A 19,608-nucleotide genomic window follows, 5' to 3' on the forward strand; every position below is an offset into this window, starting at 1 on the left:
TTTTTTTTTTTTTTTTTTTTTTTTTTTTTTTTTTTTTTTTTTTTTAGAATCCCTATCTTTTTATTGAAGTGATCTTTCACCTCCTGAATTTTATCTCTGATTTCACTGCTTACATCATCCTTTACATCCTGGGTCAGTTCACCTAGGTACATGCTAAACTCCGTCTGTCATTTAGTCTACTGTGGGTGTCGGTGGATTCTGTTATGGGGGCATCCTGGTTTCTTGGGGCAGTTTGTCCCCTTGTGTTCTCAGGTGGTTGTGTGTCTACCTGTTTAGTGTGGACCTGAGGCAGCACAGTTTCTACCTGTAGACGTACCGTGTTCCTGAAGGTTCCAGTATCTTGTCTTTGAGAGAGAGAGACCATGACAGCAGCCATTGCAAACAATATGCCAAACTGCTTAAACCAATAGGTCCCGCTAAGATGCCTGTGGTAGTGACACAGTAAACAGGAATGATGTGTTCGATCATTGTCCACAACATGAACAGTAGGTTTGCAAAGGGGTTTACAGTTTCAAATGGTGGACGGAGGGAGAAGAGAGCGGTGTAGGATGTGATGCTTATGAGGAAGGAGGAGAGATGGAGAGAAAAAAAGAAAAAAGAATCTTGATGAGCAGTTGACTGGTTGTTTCTGTTGGGGTCCAGAAGTTTCTCAGCTTCCCTTCTCGGTAGCGGGGTTGTCTGGGTGTGGTGCTTGCTCCACCCTCAGGGTGGCCCGGTGGCCGTGAGAGGGTTGTTCCCGGAGGTGGAGCTCCGGAGGCGGGTTGCAGGCTCGGGGTGCTCCAGGCTCCTCCCTGGCCAGCCGGTCTGCAGATCGGAAGTCGGTGCTGGGGCGGGGCCCAGCAGTCGTGGTCCACGCCGAAGACCGCACCCATGGCTCTCCTCCAGGTTCCACTCATGTGGTGGAGGAGCTTGTTCTTAGACCACTGTGTCGCCTTTGCACCCCACAATTCCTGGTGTCTGATTCAGAGACGGCCCCTCCCACTCCTGCCCTTTCCAGTCGCCTCTCTCAGGGCTGGAAGGTGGGGAGCAGCCAGGTGGGTCCCCCCTCCAGTGTTTCCCTGGGTAACCTCCTCCATGCTGGTCACTTGTCGCACTCTGACACGCCGCGTGGGTGTGCCTAGTCACCGGCCCCCAGCCGTCGGCCCCCAGGCGCAGCTGCCAGGAGGTCCACTCTGCTGCCTTCGCGCTGCCCCGGGGACACGGCGACGTCCCTCCGCACACTGCAGCGCAGCCTAGCTGAGCCGTGGGCGGTGGCTGATCTCCAAAGGCTCCACACCGACCCGCTCCAGGCTTCCTGAGGACGGGCTTCCTGTCTCTCCTTTGTCGCTGTTCCCGGACAGACGGACGGACAGCCTGGTGTGTGCCTCCAGCCGTGCGGGGCTGGGGCGCTTGGCCCCTTGGATTCCACTACAGTCCCCTGATGCCTGCCCAGTCGCCCCCTTGCTGAGGAGCCGTCTGCTGGCCTTGGTTCACGGTGGAGCCCGCAGGAGGCCCCTTTGTTCTGGAGGTGGGTCTTGGTGTGGAGCCGGCACCGCCCGGGAGGTGGGCGCCCGGGTCTCCTGTGCGTCGCTGCTGTCCTCTGGGACAGCCGCTGGTCCATGGGCGATGAACTTGTGTCCTGCTGTCTTGCTAGATTCATTCGAGGCGATAGAGTCCTCTGGGGGGCTCTGGGTCCTGTAGCTGAGGACTGCAAACAGGGGGCTGCGCTTCTTTTCCGGTTTCTACCCGTTTGGCCCCCTTTTCCTCTCGGGCTGCGTTGAGCTGCGGTGCTGGGAGCCCCCGCCTTTAGTGTGACCTTGGCCCTGGGTCTGTTATAAATGGCCTTTACAGCATCGAGGTGACTTCCTTCAGTCCCCAGCTTCTTTCTGACCTGAATGGCTGTTGGATTTTATCAAAGGCCTTTGCTGCGTCTATTGACCGGATCGTGTGATCTTCTTTTTCTTAATTTTAAGTGATTTATTGGTTTGCATATAAATTTGAACCGACCTTTAGTCCCCGGAATGAAACCCACTTGAACAGGGTATTATTGTCTTCTTGATGTGTTTCTTTTATTTTTATGTTTTTAAATATCATGTTTTAGTTGTAGGTGGACACAATACCTTTATTTGATCGTTATGTGATGCTGAGGCTCCAATCCACCGCCCCACAGGTGCTAGGCTGAGCCCCAGCCCAGCCCCTTTTGATGTGGTTTTAATATGGGGGTTTGCAAATGTTTTCTTGAGGATTTTTGCATCTATGTCATGAGGGCTATTGGTCTGTAGTTTTCTTGATGTGTCTTGGGATCAGGGTTATACTAGCTTCATAAAAAGTATTTGCAAATGTTCCCTCTCCTTAGTTTCATGGAATAATTTGAGAAGAACTGGGGTGTGTTCCTCTGTAAAGGTCTGGTAGTGCCTGGCTGAGAATCCTTGAGGCCCAGGGCTTTTCTTTTTTGGAAAGATTTTAATTGCTGTTTCAACGGATGTTGGTCTGTTTAGGATTTCTGTATCTTCCTGGTTCGATTTTGGCAGGTCATACATATCTAAAAGTCTGTCCATGTATTCCAGATTTTCTAGTTTATTGGAGTACAAGTTTTCAAAATGGAGCTGATAGTACTCTGGATTTCAGAGAGGTCTGTGGTGATATCTTCTTTCTCATCTCCAATCTTATTGATTTCTTTCTTCTCATTCTTTTGTTGCAGGTGGCAGGTACCAGGGATTGAACTCGGGGGCACTGGACCACTGAGCCCCCTCCCCAGCCCTATTTTGTATTTTATTTAGAGACAGAGTTTCCATGAGCTGCTTAGCACCTCGCTGTTGCTGAGGCTGGCTGTGAACTCGCGATCCTCCTGCCTCAGCCTCCTGAGCTGCTGGGATGACAGGCGGGAACCAATGTGCCTGCTTTGCTCTTTCTGTTGGTTAGTTTGAGTAAGGTTTCTCAATTTTATTTCCTTTCAAAGAACTAACTTTTCATTACATTGATTCCCTGTGTTTTTTTCTTCTCAGTTTCATTATCTCAGCTCTGATCTCAATTATTTCCTGTCTCCTTCTGGTTTGGGGGTTTGTTCCTTTTCTAAGGCCTTGAAGTGGAACAGAAGCTTATTTATTTGGGATCTCACTCATTTTTTAATGTAGGCACTCGGTGCTACAAGGGTGTTTTGAAATCCCCCAGTAACACTGTTGGAGCCTCCTAGAACTGCTTTCATACTGTGACACTTTGATACGTTGTGTCTTTGTTTTCATTTAAAAAATTTTTTTTCCTTGTAGATGGACACAATATCTTTATTTTTATTTACTTATTTGTTTAATGTGGTGCTGAGGATGAAACCCAGGGCCTCATGGGTACCATGCGAGCACTCTACCACTGAGCTAAAGCCCAGCCCCTTGTTCTCCTTCTTAAGAATTTTTTCATTTCTAGGAATTTCTTGGTTTGTTTTCATTTCTTACTACTACCTTGATCCATTCTTCATTTAAGAGAATATTTTTCAATTTCCATAAGTTTACATGGTTTCTCTCATTTTTCTTGCTGATATTTCCAGTTTAATTCCATTGTGATCTGATAGGACACACGGGATCATATCAGTGTATTTATTTTATTTATTTTGGTAAGGTTTGCTCTGTGGCCTTGAATATGGTTTATTTTGGGGAAGGTTCCATGCTGAGCTAAGAGGTCAATTCAGCTCTTCTGGGGTGGCATATTTGAAGAAGCCCATTTGATTTTTAGTGTTGGGTAGATCTCTGTGGATCTTTTTGTTTCTCTGTCTTGATGACTTGTCTATGGGTGATACGGGTGTTTTGAAATCCCCCAGTCTTACTCTGGGGGCCTATGTGGAATTTAATGTCATGGAATTTTTTTTTCAAGTTGTAGATGGATGCAGCATCTTTATTTTGTTTGTTTATTTTTCATGTGGTGCTGAGGATCCAACCCAGGGACTCCCATGTGAGGCGAGCGCTATGGCCCAGCCCATGGAGTGTTCTTTCCGTGTGATTTCGTGTGTGGACATTGCGGCTTACAGTCTCCTGTGGCCCTATCTTCTTGTTGGGTTGTTCCTTACTAGGCTGCAGTGTCCCATGTGGGAATAGCCACTCCTGCTTGTTTTCTTGGGCCATTCGCCTGGAGTAGTCTTTGGCCCCTTCTTCCTTCAGCCTGTGGTGTCTGCCTGTAAGACAGGACTCTCCTAAACAGTACATAGCTGGGTTTTGTTTTTTGATCCATTCTGCTGATCTGAGTCTTAATTGGGGACTCAAGGCCATTAACATCCAGCACATGGCTGTGTGTTTGTGGTTCCTGCCGTTTGGGGTCTTGCTGTGTCCCGTCCTGTCTGGACTCTCACTTAGTGGGCCATTCTATGGAGTCTGGGGTTTTTGTTTGTTTCTCTGTGAAGTTTATCTTTGTTCTTTGCAGTGCTGGTTTGGTGCTCATGAATCTTTGTTTATTCTTGTTGTGGAATGTTCTTATTTTCCCCTCTAATTTGAAACTGAGCTCTGCCGGGTTTAGTGACCTTGGCTGACAGCTGTGTTCTTTTAGGGTTTGGACTATCTCGCCCCAGGCCTCCTTGATTTTAGACTCTCAGCAGAGAAATCAGAAGTGGCCTTATTGGTTTCTGTCTAAATGTGACCTGTTGTCTTTCTCTCTGGCTTTTATTATTGTTTCCTTGTTTTCCATGTTAGGTGTTTTGATGGTGATGCGTCTCAACAAACTTGGTCTCTGGCTGGTCTGTTTGGGGTCGTAGAAGCCCCCTGCATGTGGACAGCCATCGTGTTCTGATCTGGGGGGAGTTTCCCTCAGCTCTAGGTGAAAAGGTTCTTTCCTCTTCATTCCGTATCCCCATGTTCTCTTCCCCCCCAGTGGCTCTCAGGTTTGGTCTTTTAAAGTTGTCCCCGAGCCCTTACCTACGATTTCCCCCTTTACTGCCTTCCCTGTGTGGGGGTCGTGTAGCCTGTCTTCAGGGCCCAGGCTCCGTCTTCTGCACCGTCTGGGAGTGAGTTTGCGTGTGACTCATCTTGCCTCCCATCTCAGGGTTCTGCTTGGTCTCACGATTTCTGTTTCTTTATTAAAATGGTCTTTCGTCTCCTATAGTCAGTCTCTCAATTCTTTCTGTAGATCTTCTTTTAGTTTGTTAGACATTCTGAGAAGCAGTTTCTTATGATCTTCCTGTTTCTTCGTCTCCCTCTCATCAGTGGGACCCCTTGTGGGGGGCTGTGGGTTTGGGGAGATTGTGCGTCTGTTTCCTCAGGGCCTGGTCTTGGCCTCAGTGGGAGTGGGCTCCTCCACGTCTGTTGACACACACTCCCGGGTTGTGACTGTGGTGGAGTGGCCTGGATCGAGATGTGATGTCCGCAGCCTTTGTGTCACTTCACTGTTCGTGCTGTGGCAATGGATGCTCGCAGTGTGACCCGGAGCCCCTCATGGTTTACGTGGGGCCTGGACAGTAGTGTGCGGTTTTGTCTCATCTCTTCCTTGTGTGGAAGTGCAGCTGAGGACTGAGTGTCAACCTGTTGGGGGGCCAGATGCGCTGTCCTCTGGTCCAGTGTAGCCCGGGACCAGACTCAGGTGCGACTTTGAAAATATACAAATGAGGAAACAGAGAGACTTCTGGGGACACTGGGTCTCCGTGAGCCAGCGGGAGTGGCTGGTGGGGAGCCCACAGTCTCCGCAGGTGACTGGCGGAGGTGGCCGTCCACTGTGTCCCCGCCTGTCCCTGTGCACTGAGCAGGGCCAGCTCCTGAGATCTTCCTCTGCCGGGAGGCAGGTCTGGGGTCTTTTGGACCCTTCGCCCTCTGCTGCCCAGGGACCCGCCGTCCCCCACCCCCGCTGGTCTCTAAGCCACCAGGCTGGGGGGGCAGGGGATCGGGCTGTCCTGGACTGCCCCCACTGGAACCCCCTGCATGGAACATTCCTTGCTGGGGCCACTCTGTTCTGGGTGCCACCAAGGTCACGGGCAGGCGCTCAGTTGGCGTGTGGCCGTGTCTGCTCTGCTCCCTGGGCTCCTGATCCCCCAGCCCTGCCTGGTCCCCGGGAAGCGCAGGTCCCTGTCCTGTGCAGGGGTGTCACAGGGCTCCGCACAGGCTGCCCAGGACTCCAGCAGGGGCGGCCTGTGTCCCCGCGCGGGCTGTCATTCACGGCCCAGCCCGGTGGCAGCGGATGCGTGGGTGCTGACGGCGTTGCGGGCCTCGCTGCACGACCTCCGCTGCTGCCCTCTTACCAGGCCCTGGCAGCCTGTCCTTGGGCCTGTGAGCCTCTGTCCAGGACAGAGTCCTAGCGAGGACCCCTTTGACCCACCTCCAGGGAAGCGGCGCTCCCACTCCGTGGATCCCCGTCTGTCGCTGCCCGCCGGGCCGCCCCGCTGTCCTTGGGTCGTGTTTTTCCCCTGGGTTCCGGTCCTGGGGACACTCTGCTGGTGAGCCACGTCCCCAGCTCTGTGTTTTGGGTCTCACTGACTTGCTTGGGGCCCCGCTAAGTTGCTGGGGCTGGCCTCCTCCTTGTGACCCTCCTGCCTCAGCCTCCAGTGCACACCACCGCGCCCACCTCACGGCTCCTTGGCAAAGAATCTGTTTGAATCTTTTGTTAATTAAGGGGGAAAAGTTGGGACAATTATTTTTTTCTGAATTCTTCACATAGTGTCCTTTGCTGTAGTTACAATATGGATGTGCTGTCCCCCTGGGCGCCTGTTTCTGTGGCCATGGAGCTGGGGGAGCTGGTGGCCTCTGGGGTGTGGAAGGCGGAGCCTCTTCCCTGTCCCCTGCCCTCCACTCCCGCCCACCATGCTCCTGTGTCCCTTTGGGCCCAGAACCCTGGGTTGAGCCCACCTTGGGCCACACCTCTGAAACCCTGAGCCACAGCAAGCTTGTCCTCCCGTAAGTTGTCACAGTTGGTATGATAGTCACAAGGTTGGAAAGCTAGTAGTTGGTGGGCTTTTTTTTTAAATGAGCAGAGTTGGAAATTTTCAACTTTGGTGAATTCCAGGACACCCGCTGCTTTCTGTTGTCGGTTGATGCTCTTGGGCCCTCCTAGGACATGTCTGCCCACCCCAGGCCACAGAGGTCTTCTCCTGCGCTTCCTTGAAGGACTGTAACCTTAAATGTCTGTATTTTGTCCTGTGGTCCACGTTGTGCCATCTCCTGTGTTCATTAGGGTGTGGCTTTAGACTTGGAGGTCCAGGGCCTGCGGACCCCTTGTTCAGCCTCCTTTCCCCGCTGAATACTCTGCGCCTGTCAGTTGACACACTGGACAACAATGTGTGGGGTCCGCAGTTGGTCACTCTGCCATGGAGAGGAACAGCTGGCACATGCCCCACCATGTCACCCTGGCATGCTGCTAGGGGAAGGAGCCGGGTACAGTGGCCCACATGCGGGTACACTAGCTCCCCTGAACCGTGTCTTTAAAAGGTTAAGGTGCTGCGTGCATCCTGGGTGTCCACCCCAACGTCCCCTGACAGTGTGATTTCTGAAGTCCTTTTCCTCCCTCTCACTGGTGGACACTGGTCCTTGAGCTCATAGCAGCCTGTTTGTGCAGTGTTATATTGAACTTGAGTGGCATTTCAAAAGGCGCTGTGGCATACGACTGTAATCCCAGCAGTTCAGAGGCTGAGACAGGAGGGTCCCAAGTTCAAGGCCAACCTGAGCAACATCATCCCTGTCTGCAAATAAAAATGGGCTGGGGTGTAGCTCAGGGGCAGAGCGGAGCTGAGACTAACTCCCAGGAAACAAAATAAAAGTGATAAATGAAGAAATGAAAGGAATTGGGTAGGCCTATGGATTTCCATATCAACCGTAGACCTGTCAGCTTGGTGAGGATCATGTTGGAATTAACACTGCAGTTTGCTTTTTTTTTTTTGGTGGCACTGGAGATTGAATGTAGGACAGCTCTACTACTGAGCCACATTCTCAACCTTTTATTTTGAAATGAGGCTTCACTATATAGTGGAGGCTGGCCTCAAACTTACAATCCTCCTGTGCTGGCCTCCCCAGCCACCACATAGGGCAGATGTGTTATGGTTTGAGTATGTCCCACAAAGGCTACTTTGGCGAGAACTCTGAGGACATTTTAACAGCCCGAGTATTTTGTGACCACATAAATGGTCTTTGTAAATGTCTTGGCTGAGGCCGTGCACTCTACACAGGACTGCTGCTTCCGATCTCTGCACCTGTCGTCGACCTTGCTCCCTCACCATTTCTAGTTTTTATTTCTAGATAGCTTAAGATCTCGTGTACACTGTGCCCATGTCATCTGTAAATAAGGACAGCCACTCTGCTTCCCCCCCGCCCCCTTCTATTTGGTCTTCACTGGCTGAAGTGGGGTTCGGCATCTGCACGTGGGAGTTTGTGTTATTACATCCTCAGCAGCAGGGTTTTGCTTTGTTTTTGGTACAGGGATTGAACCCAGGGGCCCTCGGCCACTGAGCCCTGTCCCCAGCACTATTTGTATTTTATTTAATGACAGAGTCTCGTTGAGTTGCTTAGGGCCTTGATGTTGCTGAGGGCGACTGTGAACTTGAGATCCTCCTGCCTCAGTCTCCCGAGCTGCTAGGATAACGGGTGCGCACCACCAGGCCCAGCTAGTAGCAGGTTTTATTGTCATTTTTTAAAATCTTGGTGATTCTGATATGAGATCTCATTGTATTCATTAGTATTTTCCTAGTGACTAAATCGAAGATTTTTTCATGGGCATATTAGCCACTTCCGTTCTGAAGTTGGCTTGGCTTGAGTTGACAGTTCCTACATATTTGGGGCACAGGTTCCTTATCCCCAAGTTTGTGGCTTATGATGTCTTTGGAAGTGTGTAAGTTTTCAATTTTAGTTCAATTTTTTAGTGGTTTATTTCACTTGATTTTTTTCCTTTCTGTCTTTATTAGTGTATTGTGCTTGCACATGACGGAAGTGTCACGTATGCACACACAGTGTCGAGGCTTGGCCAGGGCCGTCCCCACCACTTTCCTCCTCCCTGTCTCCCTCACCCCCGCCCCTCCCACCCCGTCACTTTCCTTTAGGGATCTCACTTAATTTTTTTTATACTTACTTTTTTGGTATCAGGACTTGAACCCAGGGGTGCTTAACCCGAGCCACCCCCCAGCTTCTTCATTCTTTATCTAAAGACGGGGTCCTGCTGGGTTGCGAGGTTGGCTTGATCTCACAGCCCTTCGTGCCTGGTCTGGCCTCCCTTACTTTTCCTGAGCTCCTCTCCACCTCTATTTCCTCTCTGGCCTCCACCCGTGAGAACACAAGGCCTCTGCCATCTGGTTAATGGCTGAATCTAGCTGTCCCATCCACGTGCCACCCTGTCTTAGAGCCTGTCTGTTGGTGGACACCTGGGGTGGCTCGTAGTTTAGCTCTTGATGTGGCTGAAAACCTTTGCTTCAGCAGGGTTGTGATTTGCTCCTGTGTTCTCTTCTAGAAGGTTCCTTCTCCGTGCAGCCTTGGGCATGCTGGGCAGGCGCTCTGCTGCTGAGAGTTCACATGCGTGTCCCTTCTCGGGCCTCGGATGCCCACGTTCACCCTCCTGTACGGGCGGGCCCTGTCGCCCTGTCGGGCCCCCTGACACAGGTTGTGTGGGGCCCACCTCGGCCCAGGCCGCTGGTCCGCACCTGAGCAGGCAGTTCCCGGACTCGGTCCGTCCCCCCCCTCAAGCCTGTCCTCACGCCGACCCCGCGTGTCCCACTGCAGTGACTCCAACTCAGGTGCCGTTGAAATGGGAAAGTGGGACTCCTTCCCCCTCTTTCCCCCGTTTTCTGTTTCAAGGTGGGAGCTGCTCTGAGCCCTTCTCCTTTCCACGTGCATTTCAGGGTCAGCTTTTTGGTTTCTGTGTTAACACTTGCTTGGGTTTGGGCAGCGAAGGCACTGCAGCCGCGGATCAGTGACGCTGTGTCTCCTGTCGCCTAGCAAAATAGTTCCTTACCAAAAGGCGGGGTGGGCGCCCCGGGGCTCAATGCTGGTACTAAAGAGGGATTTTGGGGACGGAGCTCGGAGCTAGGTGTGTAGAGCCCCGGTTCCGTCCTCATGGGTGTGAGTGCGCGCGCGTGTAGGCCCCACCCACTCCCGGGAGAGCTGGGCCACGGCCCCTGCAGCTCGTCTTGCGGAGTCTTGGCTGGAAGGCGCGGTGCTCGGCGCCCACCTGAAGGCGGCTCGGATCCCAGGAGCACGGAGAGCGCCAGGCGGCCTCACGGGTTCTGTAAACACGTGTGTCCGTGTGACAAGCGTCCCTGCCCCGGCAGCAGATGGACTCGCAGCTTCTGGGGCTGTGCGCATGAGCTGAGCCTCCGTCCCGGGCCTCTCTTTCCAGACTCCGGGGAGCAGGTCCTGGTGGACGTGGAGACCAAGACCAACAAGGAGATCGTGGAGCACGTCAGGAAGATCCTGGGGAAGAGCGAGTGAGTGGCTGCCACCGACCGGGGAGGAGCTGAGCTGGGGCTGCTCACTGCTGGCCCGGAGTGGGGACAGGCCCCTGGAGTGCGGCTGGAAGGCCCCGTGTGAAGCCCGGCTTGGAGCCAGGGGACGGGCCGTGTCTCTGCAACCCTGGGGCTTCCCGGGTCCCCGCCTGGGCCTGAGGAAGGGCTGACCCCAGGACGCACGCTGCTCTTGGGGACAGCACGGGGTGGGTGGGGGCTCCTGGGGACCGGGCTGCGCTTCACCTCGGCGCTCCTGCAGGGAGACCCTCCAGAGGGAGCAGCAGGAGAGGCAGCAGCTGTGGCACCCCGCCAACTTCGGGCCCCGGAAGTACTGCCTGCGGGAGTGCATGTGCCAGGTGGAGGGCCAGGTGCCCTGCCCGGGCCTGGTGGCCCTGCCCAAGGAGATGACCGGCAAGTACAGAGCCGCCCTGAGGGCCAGCGCCAAGGACTGAGCCGCCCGCGCCAAGCGGTGGTGAGATGGGGGTGACCCCAGGACTGCTCTCGGAGGTCGCCTTTGGACTGAGGCTGAGGTGCTGCGTGGATGTCCCCGTCCCTTGCTCAATAAAAGGCCTGGTGGCCCCAGCAGCACTGTGCCTCTGGTCCTGCCGCAGGGAAGGGGACTCTGGGCAGGGAGGGTAGAGGCCATTGCCACCGTGTTGTCCTGGGACACTCTGCTGCGGGTCGTTTCTAGACCTGCTCTCGGGGAGGTGGCTGAGCCTGTGGCTTTGTGGCTTTTCCACTCCTGGGAGGGCTGGCCTTTCAAACCAAGCATGTGGCCCTTGCGTGGCATGGGGCTGGGGTCCGGCCTGAGCGGAGCTGCAGCAGCCCACTGTGGTGCAGGCCCCTGTCACTCAGGTCCGTGGCCCCTGCTGGGGAGGCCTCCCACAGGGCCCTGGCAGCTCAGCCAGGAGGTGGTGGTGGGGGTCAGGCTGGCACCTTCCTTTCCTGGCCCGGCCTGGCCGGTCCTACAGCCCCCCAGGGTCCTTCCTGGGTGGTATCTGGTGCAGGTGGCCTCTGCCGTGGGGGCTGTAATGTGTTTTAGGGACCTGCCAGAGACGTTGACGTCCAGGTTCCCGTTTGCAGTGACTCTAGTCGTAGTGGACAGGGTGCTCTGAGGGCCACAGGCTCACGGGCTGGTGTTTGGTGGCAGTGTGGCCCTTGTCTCCCACAGCCAGTATGGAGGGCCACTGCATTGTCCCCAGCCCAGCCGCTGGCTTTGTGACACGGCCTCCCAGGAGGAGGGGGGCCCTGATCCAGAGAAGTCGCCCCTCTTTGCAGAGGGACAGAGGCCTGGGCTCGCGCTCAGGCTCAGCAGGGTGTGGGGAGCACCCGCCACACCTCTGGGCCAGTGGGTGGAGGTGAGTGGCGCTTGGCCTGGGGCCACCCTCCCTGGGACGTGGGCAGTGGACGAGGATCACGCACGTCATCGTTTACAACTTGTCTTTGATGAATCTGAGACACGGGGCCTGGCAGAGCGGGAGGGCTGCCGACGCTTAGCCGTGTCCCGAGCCGTGGGGTGGTTCTGCAGACAGCAGCCGTGTGGCCGTCAGGAGGCACGGTGGGCAGTGCCACTCAGGGATCTGGCTGTCATGAGTTGTCATGCCTGTGACTTGGGGCCTTAGCGTCCTTACCTGTGAAATGAGAGGCCAGGTGACCATGAGCTTGTCCCCCCAGGGTGGCTCCACCCTGGTTAGCGAATCTCTTTAGGTGAGGAGCCTGCTGTGTGGTGGCTCAAGGCCTGGTGACAGGGTCGGGTGGCCGCCCTGCTCCTGAAGCAGCCTCACCCCTCACCAAGGAGCCGCCCTGCGGTGGACAGAGGTCGCTGCCTGGGTTTTCCCTGCCGACAGTCCCCGCAGGGCCCCCGGCCAGATGTCACCAGTGCGGTGGGGAGAAATGAGGAGCAGGTGCACACGAGGCTTTAATTCACTTTTAATGGTCTGCCCTCCTGTAGGCAGCAAGGTGGGCCACAGCGAGGCCACATCAGACAGCATGGGTCACGCACACAGCTGCGCATGCACGGCAGCGCCACGGACACAGCGCAGGGCCGCGGGCGGGACAGCGTTAGATACAAAATCGGGTTAAAAAGGACATGCCATTGAAATGCCATCACAGAACAACGCTCGCTTCACAGGGGACGGGAGCTGTGCACAGCTGCAGCCTCCACAGGGTCTCAACCCGGAGTCCAAACGTCACGGCGTCAAGGAGAGAAGGGCAGGGTGACAGGGACGGTCCCAGGAAACCTCACGCCCGCACTGTCCTCTGGGGGGTGCCTTTTTAAGGGCTGGGACGCGGCTACATTTTAACAGAAGTCCCAACTACCGGGAACCCACAGCTGGTGTGTGGGGACACGTGCAGCTTCGCAGTCAGAGGACCAGGCCAGCGCTGGCCCCCGGGGGACAGGTGAGACGGAGGACAGCAAGTCTGCCACTCGCACAACTTGAGTCTGCTCCCGAGGAAAAGCCACTCTTAAGGGAGAGCCTGCTGACCCCAACCGCCACCCCAACCTTCACCCTTTAATGCCCCGTCAAGTGGTTGGGTCACTCGGCTGCTGTTGTGCCGGCCAGACAGGTGACAGAGACTGTCAGGCTTCCACGTTTTTCAGCTAGAAAGCCACTTTCAAACATGTGATTGTCACAGCAGGTGAGGGCCACAGCAGCGCCACCTTCGTTTTACGTCAAAGTAGGGCCACCGAGCGCTGAGGGCCCGCGTCTCTCAAAGGCACTGAGCACTGTCCCCGTGTCCTCGAACATGCTGATGCTGCACCGAGAAAAAGAGCAGCCTGGGGCCTGGGAGGGTCCCGGTCATCCAGCAGTGACCACCAGGCTGGGCCTGGCTCCAGGGCCAGGTCTTCGCTCAGAGCCCGATTATGGGGAGTCATCAGGTTAGACCTGGTGACAGAAACTTGGTGGCTGTGGCTTTAAGGACAAGCACCAGTTCGTTTTTGAAAATTGTGATTTGAATTTTTCAGAAAGGAGTTTAGCCTGGGGACCCGCCAGGCCCTCAGGGGGCAGGGAACTGCACCAAGGCCAGCCTCCAAAGACCCCCCGGCTGTGCCCTGGCCTCGCTCTAGGCCCCACTGACAAGGACGGTCCGCACCCTGGCCGGGGCCTGGCTCTGGCCACGTGGAGCGCGGGACCTGGGAAACTCCTTCCAGCTGGGCTGCCAGCTGCCGTGTGACTGAGTTGAGAAATGGCCACGTAGCTGTGGACACTGCAGCCCTCGTGTGAACAGAGAAGAGTCCTCCTGTCCCCTCCTTTCCTGCCTGGAGAGAAAGGCCTCCCCACGGGAAGATGCAGGTAGGAAAACCAGCCCCCCCCCCCCCAACCAGGGGCCTCGAGCAACTGTCACAGAACTGTCCAGGGCAGGGGCGGGCGTCTGTGACACACACAGCTCTGTACTCGGGGTATGGACACATGTACGTCACCCAGGCTGCTGCGGAGCCCTGGGGCTGGACACGCCCAGTACACACTGTGGGACACAGGAGGAGGGGGTGGCCTGGAACCTAGTGTGCAGAAGACCAAGAGCCACCCTGTCGCGCTGGGGTCTTGGCTTTCAAAATCTACAAAGTTAAGACAATTTTCAGAGCTGCGTGACTGACCTACAGATCGGTGGCTGGGCAGGGGACATGGGGGCATCTGCTTACTGGCTGAGGTGTTCCCAGGACCAAAGGGCACCTGGCGAAAAATCGGGTCTCACGGGACACTTAACAGGCTTAGGGGACCCTGAACGCCGCCAGCCAGAGGCTTCCAGACACGGATGCCAACTGCCACCCAGGACTGCTCTGCAGGGAGGCGTCCCCGGAGGACAGGGTGGGCTCCAGCTCCTGGCTCCCATGGTGGCCAGCTGCCCAAGTGGCCGTGGGGAGGGGTGTGCCCAGTCCTGCCCACAAGCTAGAAAAGAAGGGTGCACGGCCACCACACCCCAGATTCAATAGAAAAACCCATTTAAGGACCCCAAAACCTCAGCCCAAGGGCAGAGGCTGGGCAGCACCTCACCTTCCAGGAGGAAGGGGACCAGTGACACTGGGCTGAGCGTCTGGGTCTTTTCCCGTCTGGTGTATGCACAGGTGACTCCAACACCTGAGTCAGCGTCATTTGAGCTACTCCTAGGAAGAAGGCCGCTTAACCAAGAAGTGACCGTGGGGGCCGTCCTCCCCCCTGGGCTGGTGTCCTCACCCAGGCTGCATGCAGAGCGTCTCGGGACCTGGCCTCACGTCGTCACACCTGGACCACAAGCTCCCCAATGCTGACGGCCCATGACGGCTGCACCCTAAATGGTGAGTTTCCTTAAGTAACCTGAGGCTCAGGCCACACGAGGGACTTCCAAGCCCAAGAGCGTCCTCCGGGATCAGCCCTGGGCAGCTCAGGCCGGCACCTCTGCAGGCACATGGGGCACCCAGGGCCATCATGCGGCCCTCGGACATGCAAGAACACGGAAGTGGCAGCTGCGAGGGACACAGGAGCCTCCAGACCCACCAGGCCAGCTCTGCTCTCGGGGAGCGTCTGTCTCACCTTCCTAAACACTCAAGTCCATCGGCCACCACTGCCACTCTCTAGCCTCTGCTGCCCAGGAGGAGTAACAGCCCTAGTGACGGAGCCTGAGGGGGGTGCGTCCCCCCGATCCTGCTGCCACAGCCCGGAGCACTGCCCAATGCAGGAGGACACAGCCCCTCTGCCTGGAGCCCACACCCAGTGCCCTGGGGACAAAGGTAGGGACGGGCCACCTGGTCAACAGATGCAAACTGCGCTCATGGAGGTGACGGTACGCCTGGTAACCGAGCTCGGTTTTTGGTGTCAGCTAGGGTCACTAACTTCTGAGGAAGACTGTCCCTTGGGGATGAGGGTTGCTTTCTGCTGGGGCACCACGCGCTGGGACAGTGAGAGGCCACCCCTGATGTTCATGACCTGCGGAGGACGAGCTGCTGGGCTCCTGTGCCACCAGCCCTGACCTGCTCCCGGGATGTCAGGTGGAAACCCCCGGGCAGGGGTCCTCACGCTCCAGAAGCTGCACCGTCCCTCTCCACGCAGCCCCCCCCCCCCACCCAGGAAGGGGCGTCCAGGGTTGAGGGTGCCCACCCTGCCCTGCTGGGTCAGAGGCTGCAGCTGCCACGAGCGTGAGGTGACCTGAGGACGTCTGCCGATGCTGGAGGTGTGACAGGTCTCCTGTCGCCTTTCGGTCTGACCCTGCTCCAACCTAATCCTCAGAAGCAGGCGCAGGTGATGGAGAGTCCGCAGACGCCCGCCGAGGTCAGGGGACCCGACGGTCAGCCCGGTCGCCACGTTTCCGTTCACAGGAGCCACGTGCACAGACCGAGGAAAGACGACGCTCTAAACAATTGATTGTCTCCGGAACCCGTGGTGTCAGTCCCCAGCGCTCCAGCCAAAGGTGCCCGCGTTCCCGTGGCCCTGCCCACAGGCAGGTGTCGCTAACGTTACAAAGTTTGATAACAAGTGCTTAGAAAGTGCTATTGTCACCCTGGCAATTAGTAGCTATTAATTCCAAGGACATTTTTAATATATTTACACACATACTGTTCTCTTAGGTTCTTTTAGTTGCTTTAATACTAGTCTCTGACATTATAAAACTTCCTTTTTATGGTTTTTTGCCCTTTGAGAATTGCTAAATACAAATGGAGTTAAAAGATTTTTCCAAAATCTTCATCAAAAGGCATGAAAACGCTTCTCACGGCGGGAGAGGATCCCACTGTCTGGGGTCAACAGGAGGAACCGGGTGGGACCCGGCCACCCTTTGCACATACCAAACACCACTACTTTTGCTCCCCTTGGTCCGAGCGGTCCTGGCAGGTCCCACGGGCGGTGGCGGGCGTGCGTGGGTACTATAGGCTGGCTCCGGTGATCTGGCCGTTGTACTCCGCCGTCTCCATCTTGAGGATGTAGGGGATTATGCTGTCTATTGAAACATTGCCAATGAGACCAGTGAAAAAGAGTTCCTCCGTTATGCTGGAGCTCATCAGCCTGAGCGCAGGCAGGCGGACGAGGATCCGGGCCAATCTGCAAGAGGGAGCCGCGTTAGAGACGGGAGGGCCTCCAGCTCGGGGGACCAGGCCGCCACCGCCACCCGCCCGCCCAGCTCTCCGGTTTTCCTGACTTCAACAGCGGCTTGCCCAGGTCATTCTGAGGACACCCAGCAGGTGAGTGGAGACACAACACTCGGCCCCCACACACGGAAAAGCCACCCTGTGTCCTCACAGAACAACCTGCCACTCCCTGAAAGACAGGAAGAGTGTCTACGTCTCGATGGGGAAAGACCCACGACACGCTGTGCGATAAAAAGCAGCCGGAGGACGTCCCCACGACACTCCTGGCTGTCCCTGCCTCTCAGGAGCTACTAGAGCTTGGTATGGCCTCAAAATCCAGGTAAAAGATGCTTCACTTTGAAGAAACCCTGGTGTGAGGGCCACAGACAGTGTATCCGCTGTGTCCCCTGTGACTGTGCTGCTCGTTCTGTATTAGATAAAAAGTTATGGGCTTTGATTCCCAATGACATAAAGCAAGTTTCTGGAAGTGAACACAGAAGGTCAAAGGTAGGACAGCTCCAGGTGATGCTTTCTTAATGAAGTAGTTTGTCCCCTTTGCACTTTCTAGAATGTTCTAAAAAACTATATTCAGAGCATTCAAGCACCATCACCCCCAGCCGGCTACAATGGACTCCCTGCTCTGATCCTGCAGGGCGTACAGGGTGAGAGGGACACCAACACAGGCTGCTGGTCACAGGATGTCAGCAGGGGCCATCTCAGCCTGGGGCCCCAGAGAAATAAGCCAGGCTGGCCACAGGGCGTCTGTGGGGAGCGCGTGGCTAGAACCTGCTGCACAGGCTGAAGGGACTCTGGGCTCCAGAGATTGTGGTGAACAATGGTGCTACAAAAGCTGCAGCTGGGCCGCGGGCACTGCCATCACACTAGGCATGGCCGTGGGACGGTCCTGGCTTTGGCACTGCAGTCAGCCAGGAGGGCCAGGTGCCCCTGAGTCTCAGGACACCAGCAGGTACAACTGCAGGGCCCGGGCAGTTCTGGGCAGGGGACCAAGCCTAGGGAAGGGCTTCGTCTGTCTGGACTGTTAACCCTCGTGGGGTCACAACGGGCTAAAAGGTAGAAAGTGGTTGGAGTGAAAGGGGGCAGCAATTCCCGCAGCCCTGTGGCTCAGAGCAGCGCGGGGGGCCGTGCTTTGGCAGAGCTGGGGAGGCCCTGTTAGCGCTGCCAACGCCGGACCAGCCCCCAACACGGGGACTCCTTGCAGCCAGCGTGTCTGGAGGCATGACCTGTGCGACTCGCTGCTCTCCCCTAGGGTCACACCCAGCACTTTCCAATGGGCAGACAGGGCCTGGCCGCACCAGCCCCAGGAGAGGCCACCACCCGTCAGACGAGGGAGAAGCACTCTGAGGCCTCCCACGCTCATGCCGCCTCCACTGGACAGGACAGGGGGCGGAGCTCACCGGTAGGTGTCCTCGGCGTAGGTCTTCTGCACATAGTCCTGCAGCTCCATCTGCGCCTTCTCCTGGAACTTCTCGATCTGGCTCGTGCCTGTCAGCCCCGGGTGATCTGAAAGCAAAAGGACCCCCGGGTTCCCTTCTGCCCTGGGGAGGCCTCCCCTGCAGACGCCACCGTGGTCACTGTGTGTGCGTGGAGGGGACGTCAAGGGGGAACCAGCAGGGCAAGTGCCCCATGGCTGAGCTGCGCCCCACCCCAGCCCTTTAACAAATCATTTTTAGATTCACAGACAGGGTCCCAGCTGCCCAGGCTGGCCCCGAGCCTGCGGTCTCCTGACAGCAGCGGTCACAGGTGTGCCCACCCTCGGCCAGCTGAGTCGAATTTCTGTGAGGCTACCCTAAGGTGACGTCCCAAACTCAGAAGCTCAATCCCGTTGGGACGTTGCTAGAATGCTAGCTTTGCCACCGGTTTCTGCCAAGGTTCCCAAGAAGGAACTGGGCACCCCCTTCCGCCTGGGCACAAGCCCAGCTGAGTTGGTTGTGGACACCTGGCTGCCCACCACAGAGCCAGGTGCGGGAACTGCCCAAGGGAAAGCGCCCCCTGGGTACTCAGGGACAGGCTCCCGAGCTGTTCTGGGGACAGGGCAGAGCCACGGGGAGCCTCCCCAGGTCCTCTTGCGGGGTTGGCTGGCACCGAGCCCAGGTGACCAGAAAGAGTGGGGGGAGCACCTGGTGAGGCCCAGCGTCTGTGTGGCCAGGGGTCTAAATTGGGTATTGAATAGCTGTCACCTGTACCCTATGTCCCCAGACATGGTGGCACGTTTCTCGGGAGCTGTAAAAGCCCAGGACTAACAGAATGTCTACATGTGCGGGAGCCAGTCAAGTGGCTGTCAGGGGACACCAGGTGACATACAGAGTGGCAGGGCAGGCTACAGCGCTGACGACAACACGATCATGGGCAGAAATATCAGTGGGCACAGGGAAGGCGTCCCGGGTCCCCAGCGCATATCTTACCAGGGCTAAAGAGAACTATAGCTTTAAGGTATGCGTACTCATAGCCGTCCACCTCGAGCCGCGCCATGCCGTTGCAGAACTCCTGCAGCTTCCAGATGTGCTCCATGACCTGCTTGATGCGCTCGCCCGACAGCTTGTCTGCAAGCAGACCACAGGCCCTGAGGAGATGGCCACCGCGGGGACGGCAGGGGGCTCCGCTCAGCACCTCAGGCTGCTCCCAGCACGGGGGAAGGGATCGCGGGCACCCAAGCTCCGCTGCGGTGTCACCCGGCCTCAGAAACAAGGCCCCAGGCTGGGGCCCACCCGAGAGGCAGCTCCCTGGCCTATGGTGCCACCGGGGAGCTCCTGCAACTCTGCCCGAGTCCTGTTGGGGTCAGGTTCCCAACTCCGCAGGTCCCGAGAAGCATGTGCTGACCCGACTCCTCAACGGGACCTGGACAGCCGTCGGGACAGTGTGACCCTGCAGCGCTCTACAGCAGGTGTCGCGGTTCTCCTTGGTTTATTTGCAAAATAAAGCAAACTGCAGCTCCTGGGAGCAGACCTTACTTAAGCGAGAGGCTGTTTCTCCACCTCACCCTCCCGTACACCTGGCCAGGTGGCTCGCGTCCCAGGACTCAGACACCTGGGACGTCCCAGGAGGAGCCTGGCTTTACGGAGAGGGTCTCGGGGCGCTCACATGAAGCCCTGGCCACTCCCCTTCCGCATGCTGGTCCTCACTGTGCTCTGGGCACATGGCCCGGGGAGAACCTGGCCGTGTCCAGCAAGGAGACTGGGGGGGGGGGGGG

The 19,608-nt window shown here is 56.6% G+C and overlaps 2 protein-coding genes across 7 annotated transcripts in view; one reads left to right on the forward strand and one right to left on the reverse strand.

Annotated features, from left to right (window-relative positions):
* Mrps25 (mitochondrial ribosomal protein S25) overlaps positions 1–19,608 on the forward strand; it is a 46,644-nt gene that overhangs the window by 19,254 nt on the left and 7,782 nt on the right. Inside the window, exons 3-4 of one of the 2 annotated variants that reach the window (XM_048787161.1) lie at positions 10,258–10,345; positions 17,668–17,817. In XM_048787161.1, coding sequence (XP_048643118.1) covers positions 10,258–10,345; positions 17,668–17,817 — 238 coding nt within the window. Of the gene's footprint in view, positions 1–10,257; positions 10,346–10,622; positions 10,949–17,667; positions 17,818–19,608 lie in introns of those variants that run through there. The other variant, XM_015495057.2, reaches the window with a different exon arrangement.
* Positions 12,276–19,608, reverse strand: part of Nr2c2 (nuclear receptor subfamily 2 group C member 2) — a 54,922-nt gene continuing 47,589 nt past the window's right edge. For 2 of the 5 annotated variants that reach the window (XM_015495055.2, XM_048787159.1), the window contains exons 12-14: positions 18,862–18,961; positions 17,816–17,921; positions 12,276–16,374 (exon numbers count right to left, since the gene is read on the reverse strand). In XM_015495055.2, the coding sequence (XP_015350541.1) occupies positions 16,024–16,374; positions 17,816–17,921; positions 18,862–18,961 (557 nt within the window). In that variant the 3' untranslated portion in view covers positions 12,276–16,023. Of the gene's footprint in view, positions 16,375–17,815; positions 17,922–18,823; positions 18,962–19,608 lie in introns of all 5 variants that reach the window. The other 3 variants (XM_048787158.1, XM_015495056.2, XM_048787160.1) reach the window with 3 other exon arrangements.

Source organism: Marmota marmota, unplaced genomic scaffold, assembly GCF_001458135.2.
Source record: "Marmota marmota marmota unplaced genomic scaffold, marMar, whole genome shotgun sequence".
NCBI classification, from domain to species: Eukaryota; Metazoa; Chordata; class Mammalia; order Rodentia; family Sciuridae; genus Marmota; species Marmota marmota.